This window comes from Sphaeramia orbicularis, chromosome 20 (assembly GCF_902148855.1).
Source record: "Sphaeramia orbicularis chromosome 20, fSphaOr1.1, whole genome shotgun sequence".
Classification (NCBI taxonomy): Eukaryota; Metazoa; Chordata; class Actinopteri; order Kurtiformes; family Apogonidae; genus Sphaeramia; species Sphaeramia orbicularis.
Window position 1 is genome coordinate 25,341,929 of NC_043976.1, and position 16,327 is coordinate 25,358,255.

Sequence of the window (16,327 nt, forward strand, 5' to 3'; positions counted from 1 at the left end):
CAGGTTTTATAAATCTTCCACTAAAAAGCACCTGTAAAGTGAATGTACTGTGATGTTCAGACAGTGTTTTGAAGTAGATCTGTTGCTCCAAGACAAACATTCATTTTGAGTAAAACACATTCTCTCATTAATTAATCAGAATTTCCCATTTTGGCCCAAGACTGTATCTTGGAAACTACAGCCGACCAGAATTTTGACTTAATTTTTCACTATTAGTGACTGAATCTAGGTAAAGTTTCACTACTTATATTCTGGAGTCATTTTACTGGTAAACCAGTATAATCTACAAACACAACATACAAGATGTCACACTATTTGGTTTTGCTCTGAGGTGCATTAGTATGCATTACCACTGCAAAGCATTTTGCTTGTTGGTTAACCCTTAGGGACCCGTGTTACAGTTTATGGCATGAATTTCTGTGCAAATATTTCTTTTTTGACATATTTATTGAATGTAATGTCACTCTTAAGTTACTCTTACATGTCTATTGTAGACTACTAACAGTTTTATGCACCCTCTTGGGAACCTCAAACAAAAAAAAAAAAACTGCTCTAAGATTATTTTATATATTTTTTCTTCATAAATCTCTTAAACCACTTCAGCTCTGCTCAATACGACCAAATATTCTGTAATTAATCCTCTAAAAGCCAGTTTGAAGATTTTTTTTAAAAATCTCACTTACAAAGAAAATACTTATGAGATGAAATCAATGTTGCTTCAGTAATATAAAAAAACCTATCCTTTTTTTCTTTCACAAACAATAGTGACGTCATGTATTCAAACTTGCATTTAAGGAGTTAAAATTCTGAAAGTGATTGAACTTATTTTTGAGCAGAGGTGAGATGATTTAAGAGATTTATGCAGAAATAAGAAGAAAATATTTTGACATGATTTTATAGAAGTTTTTGTCCATGTACATTTTTGCTCAAGGATCCACAAGGGTCACAAAAAAGTGAGAATTCATAAAGATTGTTCACTTTTATGCATTTTATTTTTCTTCCACCATTATCCTATGAAAGCATCTTCTTGATGCAATAAATGAAGGTTAAATTCACCCATTTTTTGCTCAGATGAATCAAAATGGACTTATGCTGTCATTTATAGTATAAACACTGACTTCACCCTCTTGTGCTCGGACAGATAACACACAACAGCATCATTCCATCAACACCCCCTCCCCCCCGACAGCCTAATAAACCTCACATCTGAGCGCCACATAACACACATTCACACTGGCTGCTTATATGAGCAGGACCGTACGAGCACCGGTCTGTACATATTAGACACACTCTCCATATTCGTCCAGAGGCAGAGCTGTGAATCATCAACCCCAAAAGGAGAGAGGATCATCTGAATAAAGAACCGCTGGAAACCAGAGGTGCACGGACGGAGAATCCATCACACAGATACAGCATAGAAGAGGAGGGGGATACATCACATCCTGTTCTCAGATAATCATCAGTGAGTCAAACTGGCGGCTGACGAGAGGAAAAACCTGGAGGAGGGAGACGCCGCTGTGGAACAGAGCAGCAGAGGAAAAGAAAGAGATGCCCTGGTCCGTGTGGAGCTGGAGTGGGACGTCCCCATGTCGGTGACCCTGCCCATCCAGGTGCAGCTGGACCCGGCCCACCAACCCTTCCCCTTCCTGGAGACAACACTGGCTGACCTGGGCATCCAAGAGTAAGGATCACTAGAAGGGAGAGGGGTTAAAAAAGGAGAGAGGGTTTCAGGCAGATTTTGTGTGACTGTGTTTGTGTTCAGGTCAGAGGTGAAGGAGAGGGTGGTGTGGGTCGACACCAAGAAAACACAGGTGAAGAACAAAGCAGGAAAACTGAAGGAGAAAGAGATCACCATCCTGGAGGTAAGAGACCAGAACTAGAGCTCATACAATTTCACAGCTCGTCATGATCATGGACCCTGAAGTAAAATGAGTTTGACACCCCTGGGTTAAGTGCGTCTGTTTTTAGGTGGTACTGTGAAATGACTGGACTTTTCCTGTGGCAGGTGCGTGTTAAAGCCCAGAAGCCTGGAGACAAACAGCTGCAGGAGGTCCTGTACAGCACCGAGGCCCACACTGACCGCTCCTTCTGCCGCACTGGGATGAACATCCAGCCCTGGAAACACACACACTCAGGTCTGTTTCAACTGCTTTGAATCAACACAGTGCTGACTTTCCACTCAGGCTGGAATCTTAGCTTCTGTCTTCAGATTCACAGCTGATGGGTGTGACTGCTGGCTCAGGGTTTATATGAGGACACAAGATAGAAAATCTGCTCAGAAAGTCAATGCGGCCTCCGCCGTCAGCAGCGACCTCTCAGATAACGGGTGAACTGTCAGACTGATGTGGATCACAGCAGTGTGCCAGAGCCTCCGGCACTGAAATGAGATCATCCTAAGCATTACATCAGTGTCCAAATAAAACCTTCGACCTCAGCACTAAAACTGAATTACAGGCCTCTGTGGAGAATAGGAAATGCTATTGTGAAGCAGGAAGATAAACAGAAAAATGTTTAACTACTTATGAGGCAACACAAATGTGTGGCATTTGTCACTTTGATATTTCTTGTTTCAGGGGAGAACGGCCTGGCACCTGTGCACATGACTATTGCGTTGGAAAACCAGCAGCCAAACCTAACAGAGGCCCAACGGGACATCTGAGGAACGAGTCACCGCTGTCCAAAACAGAATGTAATTTAATGTGAATCAACACGCTAGCCACTGGGTTACTGAACAAAAGGCTAAAATATGTTTTCTGCAGATAGTACCCTGCAGTGCTGCACCTTTTTTCTTCATCCAAGAGTCTAATATGAGGATTCAAAGTGTTTGTCTGTACATAATGAAGCACGTTGCACATTAAGTGCACAGTGAAATTTCCCAACATCCAATGACATGAACAAAGAGACGGGAATGAATAGTTATATTTATCAAGAGATTGAATTCACACTCAGATAGCAAAGTCAGATGTCTGTCCAAAGTGAGGCACAAAGGGGGGCAGTGGGAATTATTAGTAGCACTTTACACATGAAGATACAAACAATAGGAAAATCATATATCACAGGATGGTGAACTAACTCTTAAAATAATAAAACATCAACATAGCATGCAACAAAGCAAATAAATTAATGGTTAATACTCCAAAGCAAAATGCTGAATGTTAATAATAACTATTGAGGAGTTGTTGAAGTGCTGATGTTTGATGTATTAGTTCATTATGGGGAAATTCACAAATAACCGTTCCATTTTCCACGTTTAGTATGAAAATTCATTGTGTTGGCTGCCTTTCACATGACGGTGAGCAGGACATGTCGTGGGCTATGAGGCAGAAATAGCAGCGCTCAGCTTGGCCTGTTGCTCCCCAGGAAGTGATGTCACGGCTGTGTGGAAGTCTGCCGAGTGGTGCTGTGCGAATTCTTTTATCAACATGACCAAAGTGTTCTGGGCCTCTGCAGAGGAGAGACGGATGAAGAGGTTAGGCTGACAGAGAGACACAGATGGATTACAAAAACAGAAGATCACAAGTGAATGATGACAGGTTTACAGAGGGGAAGCATTCGACCACTGAAGGGAAACAGGCACATTTAGTCTTTGTCTCCTGTAACTGGTGGCGCATATAAAGCTTAAAGATAGTTGCATTCATGCAGTTATAGCTGTCAGTGTTTTAGTTCAAAATGCAGGCTGGTCTTAGTCCAACAGTATGGTTCAGGTTTTAACATTCACCTTCATCGACGTTCTTGTTCCCCAGGACATGACTGGAACTCCCAACTATAGGCTTCATTTGCTTTACAATCTGGAAGGGAAAAAAAGAGCAGAGGTATATGAGCGAAGATCAGTATTCATGCCAGAATCTGTGGAGAAAGCAGACTGTTCTGAGATGTCGCTTTTTCCAAATGCTAAAGCATGTGATGTTTGTCCAAATCCAGTGTTTGATATCTTAACAAAGTATCTAACTTTGGTCTGAAGAGCTTATGTTCACTCATATGTATAATATGATGACTAGTATATACTGTATATATAACATCTAATAAATAAATAAATAAATAAATAAATAAATGACTCAAAGTTTGGCCTGATCATTACCATCATTAGTACAGACCATATGTGGGGGTCAGCTTTCCCACATAAATAAAATGTCACGTACAGGATGCTGTTTCAATAAAAAAGCAAAAGAAGGTTGATATTAGCAGAGGTCGAGTGGGTGTGTGTTGTACCAGAGCCGGAGTGTGTGTGTAGACCATCGCCAGACACTTGAACACCGTCTTGTTTTCCTCCATGTCTTCTTTAAGGGGAAGATGAGCCACTAGTGCAGGCACGACCTGTTACAGAGTGAACGTTACAGCTACAGATGTGATGCTCACCACACCAATAGTCCCACCTGTGGAATCTGTGGATTTACCTGCTCCAGTGGAACAGCGTCCACGTTGCTCATGATCATCCTGCAAAGGGCGGCACACAGGTTGTCAATCACCCTGAGGTCAGACTCTTTGGCCAGCAAGTTGGAAAAGACAGAAAGCATCATGGGATAGTCTCTGGTGTGCATTTTGCTAAGGAACAGATGTGTGTTGCTTTCAGGATTATGACACCACCTATGCGACACAAACAGATGTTGGAAGGATACGATACAATGATGGGTCCGGCTGCCTCGGCCAGACTTCCGAGTCCAAACACACTGTTGTTGCGAACCTCAGGGTCGCTGTCCCTCACTCCAGCTACCAGCACAGGAAGCAGCCGATTGGACAGACGGCCAGCCAATCCCCGGCCTCCTGATACGCTCACCAGGGCCTGGAGGATTTCCCCAATGGTGCCCACAGAGAAGGACCGGTCTGCTACTGTGCATGAGGATTTCTGTCAGGGGAAAGGAAAATGTATTAAAAATAAAAAAAAAACAAAACACCCTGAAAGCATCAAATCTAGGAAACATTCCATTTATAATACTGACAGACAACATAATGAACTAAGGTCCTTTCATGTGTTACGTCTCCACCCTGTGCAGGTCGATCTGGGTCGGACTGCACTATGAGGACACATTAGCTGCAGACTTGCACTGGCGTAATTACAGACCCAGAAAACATGGCTGATGAAATGGGCTGCTGTTAAACGGCTGTTCGTGTCAGTTGGAACTGGACTCACAGCTTTGCTCATGATAAGAGGCAGCAGGTCGTTGAGGAAGGGCGCGAAACTGTCTGCAGGCACAGAGGACGCCACCAGGGGAATTCCCTCACCGGCAAACTCCAGAAGCATGGCATCATACTCTGCCTAGAACACACAAGGCAAACAGCACACACAGCTCCACAGTGACACTCTGTGGCATGTTTATAGGCTTCTATGTTTAAAGGAAAGACTACAAACCTGTTGTTCATCATCATCTGCATCGTCACCACCACTGTCCTGACAAGCTGTCTAAAATGATGAGAAGGGAAAGAAAACAAAAGGTTTACACCAACAACTTCCAAAAACTGAATCCATGAACACTTCATTTTTACCTCCGCCAAGGAGGTTATGTTTTTGCCAGGGTTTGTTTGTCTGTCTGTCTGTTTGTCTGTCCGTTAGTGTGCAACATAACTCAAAAAGTTATGGACAGATTTTGATGAAATTTTCAGGGTTTGTTGGAAATGGCATAAGGAAGAAATGATTAAATTTTGGTGGTGATCGGGGGTGGGGGGGCCCACAGGGGGGGCCACTGATCAGCCTTGGCGGAAGTCTGCGCTCTCCGAGTGCTTCTAGTTATGAAATTATTTTAGGCAACTATGCTTTAAGTGTCAGTTTGGCGTTTTTTTCTTTAAATTGCAAATACAGAAGATTATAAGAAATGTCTAAAAATACATTTCAAGTAGACAAATCCAGACATACAGTGGTGGAAAAAAGTATGCATTTTTGTGCTCTGTAGGGTACAAAAGTATCAAAGTTTTACTTAAAAAATGCTGTCCAAACTGTATATCTAAATTTAAACCAGGCTCTTCTCCAGTGTTTCAAATGTAGAATATATGAAGGCAGCCTCACACATTGTCTCTGGTCATGCCCCAACATTCAGGGATACTGGGAGTCTGTCCTACTTGAAATTAGAAAAATTCTCAAAACCCACATTGATTTTGACCCTCTATCTCTTCTCCTTGGCTTACCAAATAGGTGTATCAGTAACAAACATAATAGGAAACTATATAATATTTTAACTTTTTGTGCCCGAAAGAACATACTACTACACTGGACTTCTGATAAACCCCCTTCTATTTCTGGATGGGGGAAGCTGACACTGGAGCACATTCCGCTTGACTTTTTGACATGCCTGACACACTCTGGGATCGACATATTCAATCACATTTGGAAACCCTTCCTGGACTATACTGAGGGAAATGTGTCCTAAATTCTGTCTCGAGCTTTCATCTGCTCTTGAATGAACTTTTTGTTGTATTGTATAGATATGAATGTGATGAGTATCTGTCTCCATGCTGACTGTGAATCTCTGTTTCAGTTTTGACTGTGGTGCTGTTTTGTTTTGTGTTGTTTTGAAAAAATGAAAATTGAATAAATATATTCTTAAAAAAAAAAAAAGCTGTCCATTGCAAAGGACATTCCATTAAAAAATAAATTAAAAAAAAGATAATTTTAAAAATGCATCTGAAAGAACTGTTGCATTACAGTTTCCAATCAAGACAACTGTTTAATGTAAAACAAGCTAAAACTTTCACTTTTCTGGGTCTCAGGAGGATACTGCATTAAGAATCATTCTAAAGTCATTGAACTGTGCCAAGTATTGTTAAATACTCCAAACCCTTATGCTTCCTTCTGCACGTGATCTGTTCCATCGAGGTCAAAACTAGACGTTTCAGCAAGATAATGAAGCATATCCAGGACATGACATGTTGAAACTGTCAAGCATCTAAGTATTGTTATTTTTTTCTTGTTAGCACAAAAAAAATATTTGCATCCAATTGTCTCTGATGCAGCCTCACCTTTTGAAACAAAAAATATTTTTCAGCAAATACTTCACGATAATATTTGAGACTGTAAAATTTTAAGGGTGTCCAAGAACCTTTTTTTTTTTTTTTTTTACAGCTGTAGCATAATGTGTTTTTTCTCACCTTTTTCTTGAGCACGTCACGGATAGCGTAGCTGATTTCCTTGAGCCGTTCTGGGTTTTTGAAAACCTCCCCCTGGCAGGACTTCACTACACCGTTCATTGTTTCAAGGATGCCCATCACAACATGTCGCTCCAGTTCTGTCTTAATCGCTGCCAGGAAACATGGCAGCACCACATCCAGCAGCTTGTGTAGGGCTGCATATTAAATACAGGAATGACATGGGAAAGTCAATGTTGGAGGTAAATTCACTGAACATGTTTTGTCTTAAAAGTCTTAAAACTGCTTGAGTTAGCTGGACTCTTACTATACTTCAGGCGTTTCCTTAAAATATCACTTGACTCTCTTAATTAATAATCTCCATCTAAGTAAAGAGGACACTGTCCATTCCTGTTTTCCCTAAAAATATTTACAATAACATGAGGCTCCAGAGGAGACAGACATTACCCTGGTGGTTTGCCTCAGTGGGATTCTCCTTCCACACTTTGTGCTGAGCTTGACAAAACTGGCCCAAGGCTCCAAACGCTGCCCTGCGGACGTCGTCATGGGGAAACTGGAGAAAAGAGGAAAGTGAGGAGGTTCTCTCTGGTTTATAATGGTAGAGAGTGGGCATCTTTAATCAAATTCCAGGCTGTTTGTTGCAAATTCTTATTAGTAAAGGTAATGTGCGTAAAGACATTTATTAAGTGACACAAACACATAGTGACACCACGCAGCACAAATATAGATCGCAAGGTGCCCTTCACAGCACATTAGGCAGACAGGGATCACAGGGCCCTGGAGCCCAGCGGACTGACTTACATCTCTCATCTCGTACACCTGCTGGAAGCTCGACTCCAGGAAGGGCTGGAAGGCAGTGCTGTCAGGAGAAACACAAGCTCAAACATGTACACAGAACTAATGTATTAGACCTTTTAAAAGCATATTTCTCAAAATAGACATGAAAGACATTACACTTTTTCTCCTACCATCCAAAAAACAGCCAAAGATTTTGGTCATAACTGCACACGCAATAATCAAATGACTAATATTCGTGAAAAAAAAAAAAAAAAAATCCCTCAGACTGAAACAAATACAAAAAAACTCAGTATAACCGCTTGTACTAATAGATCTCCTGTGTAAACTCCTATTACCCAGTGTTAAAGGCAATTTCTCCCAGGGCATCACAGGCATCCTCTTTCTCATCTATGTAGGCGTTTTCCACACTGAACCTGAAACAATGACAGATGCGTTATCAGACTCACAATGTTCCCCCAGTGACGGGAACGACGTCTGCATGTGTGTGGTGTGAGACTTTTACCCAGCAACATCATGGACGTCAGTCTCAGAGTCATCTTCCAGGAAATCGCTAACATCTTTTTCTTCCTCGTGGTCATCATCGTCGTCGTCGTCCAGGAGAACAAATGTCTTGTCCTCCTCAAGGTGTGCCTTTACAGAACCAAACAGAGTGATAAATGAAAAAATAAATAATATTAATATTATTATAATACTATTATTATTATTGTTATGGGTGCACAATTCATACTGTGATGCCTTCGTTGGACTTCAGGGCGAGCATCATGACTGTTGTTATGGCAACCAGGTGAGGTGTCAGGCACTCAGGACTGACTGTAGATACAGAGGAGTACAGACTGTACCTGATGGAAGGAACCAAATGGAGAGGTTATAATAAAACAAGAATATCTGCATAGTTTTATGTTTGTCTTTACAACGTTTCAGGAAAACTAGAACTACAAATAAAACAACAGCTGTATTGGGGTAAATGGACAAAGGAACAAAGACAAATTTAGTTGCAATATTAGTATTGATCTGGAAATCTTAAAGTGAGCTGTGAACCTACAGTTGGGCAACCAATTGAACAATCCTCACCCTAGCTTATACTACCTGAAAAAAATGAAAGCCCTTGGTAGACCACATGTTGCTTTTGTGGATTAAATTGAGATCTGGGATTAATTCATTGATGGAATATTCTGATCTGGTCTGGTCCAAACTCAAACATAACAGAAGATAATGCACCTTAACACTGGATGCCACTGGCTATACAACAGAAAAATGGAGATGAGGAAGTCTGTTTTGAGCTACTTTAGAAAGATGGTGGTGATTCTCCTAAATCCAAAAACTGGACCAAGTTTGTTTCATCTTTTAAACTGATAATGTTTGACAGATCCACTGAGTAGAGACAAAAATAGCTTTCACACAATTTCACACACAAGTCACATACGTGCAGCGCCTAAGGTCAGGGTCATCGATAGTGTCGGTGAGGTTGAGGCCCAGCTGAACACACTCTGCAGCGAGGGGACTGAAGACATCTTTGCCGATTGTCCGGGCAAGCACAGACAGAGTATCTAACAAAACAAAACAAAACAAAAATTAACATCTATGTGTCTGCTGAAGCTCACAGACAACAAAAAGTACAACAAATATATCAGATTTACCTACCCAGGGACTGAGTTTGCAGAGACCTCATTTCCTCTGTGGTGGTGGTCAGGAAACCCTTCAAGCTTTCGATAACTGGGGGGAAGTAGGGAACCAGCAGCTCCTTTGCAGCATTGGCTGAAAACACAGTGAAACACAGAAGAACCTGAGTCAGTCAGGTGTCCACGCTGATGAATACAAAGCAATGCCTTCAGAGATGGGTTTTCACACCAAAAAGTCTGTCTAATGTGAGATGTACAGGTTACCTAGATATGATGATGACAGCACACAAGAAAAAAAAAGAAAATCACACCCTGACCACTAAAACGAATGTCTGATCATTCCCTACCTATGGCACCTATTGCAGAAACGGCCAATTCTTTTATCTTGAGGTTGTCTGCATTGTTGAGGGCAGACAACATAGTTTCCATCAAGGTGGGCAGATAGGGCTCAATGTCTGTGCCTGTTAAGAAAGAAAAGAGAGGAAAATTAGTTGTTGAGTTACTAAATAAGTGTGTACCTAATATTCTGAACGAGAGACTCCACAGTGTTTGGAACAAAATCTGACATTTAAAAATCAAGTATGAATGATGTATTGTACTTTTAACTAATAATAGGGTAGTTGATCAAGTATGAATCCATCCGCAGCTTACCTAGATTCTCCATGAAGTTCTCTAGGGCATAAAAGGCCTTGGTGACATGACCGACTTTGGCCTGGTTTAATGATGACAGGTATCCCAGCAGGAGAGGCATCAGCTCTGAACAGTACTTACTGATATCAGGCTGGGCAGCAAAACAGAACAAGGGTAAACAACTGAGAGCCGAGAGGATTTCAATAGCAGTTCATTAAAAGTGTCCATCAATTTTTAAAGAAGAATATACTACACCATCAACGAAAACACGTTTTAGCAAAGAAAAACACCACATTCACCTGTAAATGTTCAGAGAACTGTCCAAGAGCGAAAAGCCCAGCACTTCGCACCACCTGGTTATTGTCAGAAAGACTCTGGCACACAGTCTGTAGCACTGATGACAGCATACTAACACAAAAAAAAACAAAAAAAATAATAATAATACAGAAACACAAGTAAAGACACTGATTTGGAATACACTATACACTTTGGGGGAAATTGTGGTCTCAAAAGAATAAATGAATTAAAAAAAAAGAAAAAAAACCCAACAGTTTTTCTTTGTCAACTGGACGTACTTGGTGCGTATGTGATCAGCACATCCTTCAGCCAACACAGCAAGGCACATGAGACCCCCCTTCCTTTGATAGGGGTCTCCACTGGTGAGGCAGGCCTGAGTGAGAGGCATCTGATACACAAGACACAACATAGCACTGTCACCAAGCAAGTACTTACTTACTTTCATCAATCACTCAACTGTTTAAGTTGGCATTTCTAAATAAATTTTCTAAAATCCCTGAATTTAATCACTCACTGCTGCATTTTAGAAATTTCTCGAGACCAAAACATAAAACTGAAACAGATCTGCTTACCATAAGGAGTTATTATTGCTCATTTTAATTATGCTGATTACTCACCAGTTGTTGGAACAGCTTCTCTGGAGGCATATGAAGCGCCATAGTGTCAATGATCTAAAAAGAGACAATATATTTAAGTTAACACAGTTTGTCTTATGATCTCATATTGCATTCTCAGGTTTGTTCTGAATAAGTGACTAACTTTAAAAAACGGAATATAATGTATGAATACAGTTTATACAACATATGGCCTACCTGAGCAGCACAGTGTTTGGGATTGTCATTGGCTGGCTCTCCTCCGTCATCATTCTCCTCATCCTCTGGGTCTTCCTCACCAGGTGGAGGTGCGGCACTCAGCACTGGGAAAATGGACTGCAGGATGGGGTTCAACAGCTTCTGCTTCATTACCGTCTGTAGAAGAGAAACTATTCATTTTAGTTTATTATTTTCCCCTTTCCCCATCTTACTAGCCAATGATGGCTTTTACCTCATCTGTACAACAACAGACTGTGTATGTCACCATGATAATATTTAGACAAGTTAGGCTTGAATATTGAATTTTTTATGTGACCATAAAATTTGGACAGAGATACCACTACCCAGTATCAGCTTAGGAAAACGGCATATTGTTCTCTTTATGACAAAATATAATAACAAAAATATGAAATATTAAAAAATGCTCTTATAAAGTTGTGAATAAGGGACACTTTACCTTGCTCTTTAATTTTATGAGGAAGGCAATGCAAGAGAGAGCTTTAACTCGCAGAGAGTCATCCAGTGTGGTGTCACTGCCCACCTGACAGAACACACACGTTAAAATCAATTTACACATTTAGCAGCTCAGTTAGCAAATGTAATAACTGAAACTGGGATGAACACAAAAAAAACAGATCCTCAGCTCCCACCTCCAAACAGAAGCTGACAATGTCAGCAACATGGGGAACGATGATAGAAACCTCACTCTCCATAAGCTCATTAAACACCTCCATGGCTTCACTGGCTTGGTCCTGTGTAAACACACTCAATATTAATGAACATTTTTCTCCAACCATTTACATTTAAAAATGACAGATGCATCAATAGTACATGTAAGTATTTAAAAGATTAGACTTTACCTCATTTGCCTTGATGAGGTGTTTCAGAGCAACAATCAGACTCGGGATGATAGACCGCATCTGGTTCTACATTAAAAAAAAAAAAAAAAAAGCATAAAAGCTCATTAAAAATAATTTTTTATGTGTAATGTGCTTAATTTGTACTGTATTATGTATTATCACATATAACTTCATCCCTATATCTTAAAGAGTCAAAATAAGTTAATTGCGTGAATACTATGAGTGAGGTTGAAAACTCCACTAAGTAGGTTGACTTTTGCAATGGTTCATCACTTTCTTCAGTGCCAGAGAGCCCCTGACTAACTTAGACTGGTAGCGGTTAAAGATAGAAAGATAGCATCCAATTAGTACCAAGTGACAAATAAGAAATAAGTCCACAAGTTTGATAGAATATTAACAGTTTTTTAAACGACTACACAGTTTTGACAAAGAAAAATAAGGAATGTGTAGCTGATAAACTTTGGTTTAATCATTTTGTGGAACAAGATGAAGAGTGGACTGCTGCTTTTTAGAAGTCTAAAGAGCTATAATTAATAATAATTATTATCATATTAATATAGTAAATATGTTGTTATTAATTTGTTAATACCTTTCCAAATGAATTTTCCAAATTCCCAAAACTCAAATGTACGGTTTTCGTCACAACACAAAGATATTCAATTTACATCAATTTAAGAACGAAAAATAACCATATTTAACCTGGGATCAGAGAATTTATTATTTTTATCTTTAAAAAATACTCAGTAGTCAGGTCTGTGCTCTTTCAGTGCCCTTATACTTAGAAGTCTGTCTCTGCTATATGCTCAGGCAGATGGTAATACATCCTCACCATCTCCTCTGTGCCGCTGTATGCAGTTATGGCTGTGAGCGTGAGGATACTGTAGTACAAGGCAGTGGGGTTGTTGACATCCTGCAGCACAGTTGCCAGCAGCTGCAGCAGCTGGCGGTAGTGAGGCTTGAAAGATTCAGGGTTTGATTCCACCACCTTATTCAGCAGCAGCAGGCCCACCTGGGAGGGGAGAGGAACATTAACCATCAAAAACTATTAAGAACTGGAACATAAAAATGAAAGTAAATTATAACTCGAGAAAAGTTCAATTTACAACGCCCCCATTTTATGTTGATCACTACTACAGGGAATATCTGAATGGCTTACAATAATTATTAATTAATAATGATGGTCGAATCTTTTCTTTTTTTTTAATTGTGTAATATTTTCAATTTTAACAGATTGTTAAAAAGCACTGAATGCAAATAAGATGTATATAGATGATCTTATCTGTGGCTGTGAAATGAGCCCTGTACCTGTCTGTCATTAGGATTGCTGCTTTTGGTAGACTCGTTCAGCAGCTGTAGCAGTGCAGGCCAATGGTCTGGTGTCTCATGTTTAACCATCACAGCACAGAGTTGGGAGAGTGAATGCTGAACTGTGTGCCTAAAATATAGACATGTATAAATGAGTCCATGCTCAGACTTTTGTAAGCAAGTTATATTTGAAATACAAAGTTAATTTTTTAACAATACATCTGTTGCAATTAATAAAAATGAATTCATTTGATTTTAGAAAATAATGAATAGCTTACTCTGTTTCCTGCATGAAGGCCTGCAACACCACTGCCTTAAGGCTGTATTAACAAATGCACGACACAATAGGCAAGTCATTTTCAGTTCCTACATTTCAGTTCTGACAGTTAAGTGGAGTGTTATGATGGTGTGAAATTTAACAGGGATAAAAATTCAGCAGACCTCTCTCTGTCATTGGGAATAATCTTCTTCCAGTGCTTCTTCACTCTCAGTCTCAGCATCACTGCAGCTGACTGACGGATCTGTAAGGTCAAGTAAAGTTTGCAGGGAGGACAGGAAAGCCAATAAAATCCCTCTAACTTCCACACATACAGTAAATGTACAGGCATTAGCTTTCTCTTTCAATCTCGCACAATACCTGTGGATTTTGGGAGCCACTCATGACAGCACACAGGGCTGGGATAATGGCAGGGTCTTTGAAAGCCTGTTTAAGCTCGGCTGTGGCCTGAAAGGGGACAAAGGACATTTCACCAAGTTAGTTCCTCATCAGTAAAAAAAAAAAGCACTATCTTCGTCCAGCTTGTAGAAGGAGCAAATCTTTCATGGTGATTATCATGTCTATTTTCTTAATGCGACTGCTGGTAAATATTAGTAATGAGGACAGCTCTTGGCCTTAGCTAGGTTAGCTAACCGAACTCAATTACTGTCAACTGTCATTTCTCTAACTGTCCAACTACCTTTACTTTACAGAATTAAAAGTTTTTTCGAGTGTTACCTGCTGAATAACTGCATTGTCCGGCTGTGTCAGCTGGGAAAGAATCTGTTCAAGTTCCTCTGTCATCTCGGCACGTCAAGGCTTCCAGTCACACCAGTTTTAACCGTTAATATTCCCAATAAATCTAAGTTTGATAACGGGCTTGTCCTTTAGCAGCGTCCAACTACAGCTAATGTAAACAAGGCTATGCTAGACAGTTTCACTCGCGAGCTTCCCAGTCTGAAAATCTACTTGGAAAAAGTCGGTTAAGTGTGAAGTTTTTCCGCTGGTGAGGAGACTCTGACAGGTCCGAGTGGACCAACCGGGTCTGGGTCGTTACCGTCTCAGATGCCAGCACGCGGGACCGTACCCGGCCAACAGTTCCATGTGAGTTCAGTTAAAGGGACCGCCGGCCCCAGTCTGACCGAAACGCACAGCGCCCCCAGGGGGACAGGAGGACACGGTGCAACGTTACTGCTTTCTTACCAATTATTTATTTTTATTTATTTATTTTTTTCGAATATCAAAAAAAAAAAAAAAAAAATTCGAAAATGAGTGGGATGAAGTAACTTATATACTCCCACCCCCTTACCCCATCTGTTTCTATTGATCACAAAGTCCCATGTCAGTTCCTCAAAGTACCTTAACAAATCCTACACGTGTCAAAATAAATTCTAAATAATCCTGCATAAAACTCAAAAAATATTGTACATATCAAAAATAAACTCTGACCATTTCATAAGTGTTTGACATATCAAAATAAACCGTCCATTTCATAGCCGTATTACACATGTTGATAGACTTCACCTCAAACATAAGTAGGCAAAAGAAATTCCAGATCCAAAAGGACACTCCAACACATAGACATAAATCAACCAAAAAAGAAAACAAATATCTCACAAATGTACAACAATTTCACTGACTCTTCCACAACACTCAGTGTCCGAAAAGGAATAGGAAAAAGTCGAGCCCAAATTGTCCCAACCCAATTCCACATTTATTTACTAGGGACAGTTCATAATAATGAACATCTACAATAACTGCAACTGTAAATATGCCAGACTGTAGCAACAGTGCTGATTTCCATCTGTCCTTAGGCAGGTGACAAGAAAGACAACTGACAAAAGACACATAAAAACACACAAAACAACACATGAGGACAAACTACTGATGGTCACAGGCTTGACCTGGCCGATCAAGCCAATGGATACAGTCCATTACAAAGAACAGGTCAGTCACTAAATTACAAAACAGAGAACTAATGATTACATACCATCAATAACCATTACTGTTGTACTTGTGTTCACTGCCACAATATCTCTGAAAAATAAGGTTTTTATATACAACTTTTTAAATTTCATGATTTTTGACATTTAGTTCCGTTCTATACGACAAAACCGCTCCACAACATGAAATGCACATCTTTTTAAGATTTGTGCTAGTGAATGTTGTTTCATATTTAGTCTCTGTCTGTAGTCATAACTTCCTCTCTATCTGTGAATATTTTCTGTATGTTACTTGAAAGTAATTTATTTCTTGGTTTGTACAATATTTGTGCTAATTACATTACCATTACCCTACATATTACACTTAAGGTAAGACCATGAGACCTTTATGCACAAGTGGTCGTAGCTAAATGTACCTCGTGGCCCTCTGTACACAGAGGTGGGCTTCAGATATGCATTTAATTTCTTTACAGCATTTAATTATATTTTACTGGGTGGTATACTACTACTACTACTACTACTACTAATAATAATAATATTACTGAACATTAATGTATAGTGTTGTTCAATCATGTGAGCCATTATACATTTCATCTTCAGTATTTGTCAATGTGGCCACAAAATGCCGCTTATTTCCAGTTCAGTAGTTCTTATTTGTAACAAGATACTTTTAATGTATTTGTGCCCAACTCTATCTATACAGTTGAGAAATAGTCAATACAGCTCATCATCT

The 16,327-nt window shown here is 39.9% G+C and overlaps 1 protein-coding gene across 1 annotated transcript; it reads right to left on the reverse strand.

Annotated features, from left to right (window-relative positions):
• Positions 1–2,787: 2,787 nt before the first annotated feature.
• ipo4 (importin 4) lies at positions 2,788–14,762 on the reverse strand. Its single transcript, XM_030123765.1, has 30 exons — positions 14,390–14,762; positions 14,033–14,119; positions 13,837–13,916; positions 13,674–13,715; positions 13,396–13,525; positions 12,920–13,099; positions 12,091–12,156; positions 11,881–11,982; positions 11,688–11,771; positions 11,231–11,386; positions 11,036–11,089; positions 10,697–10,806; positions 10,421–10,529; positions 10,143–10,272; positions 9,839–9,952; positions 9,514–9,627; positions 9,296–9,419; positions 8,600–8,711; positions 8,375–8,502; positions 8,208–8,285; positions 7,876–7,933; positions 7,522–7,627; positions 7,078–7,271; positions 5,348–5,398; positions 5,129–5,254; positions 4,617–4,843; positions 4,395–4,527; positions 4,210–4,314; positions 3,719–3,788; positions 2,788–3,444 (listed from the first exon to the last, which is right to left on the reverse strand). Exons 1-30 carry the CDS (start codon positions 14,453–14,455, stop codon positions 3,314–3,316), a joined length of 3,267 nt encoding a protein of 1,088 aa, XP_029979625.1. The 5' UTR covers positions 14,456–14,762; the 3' UTR covers positions 2,788–3,313.
• Between the last annotated feature and the right edge of the window lie 1,565 nt (positions 14,763–16,327).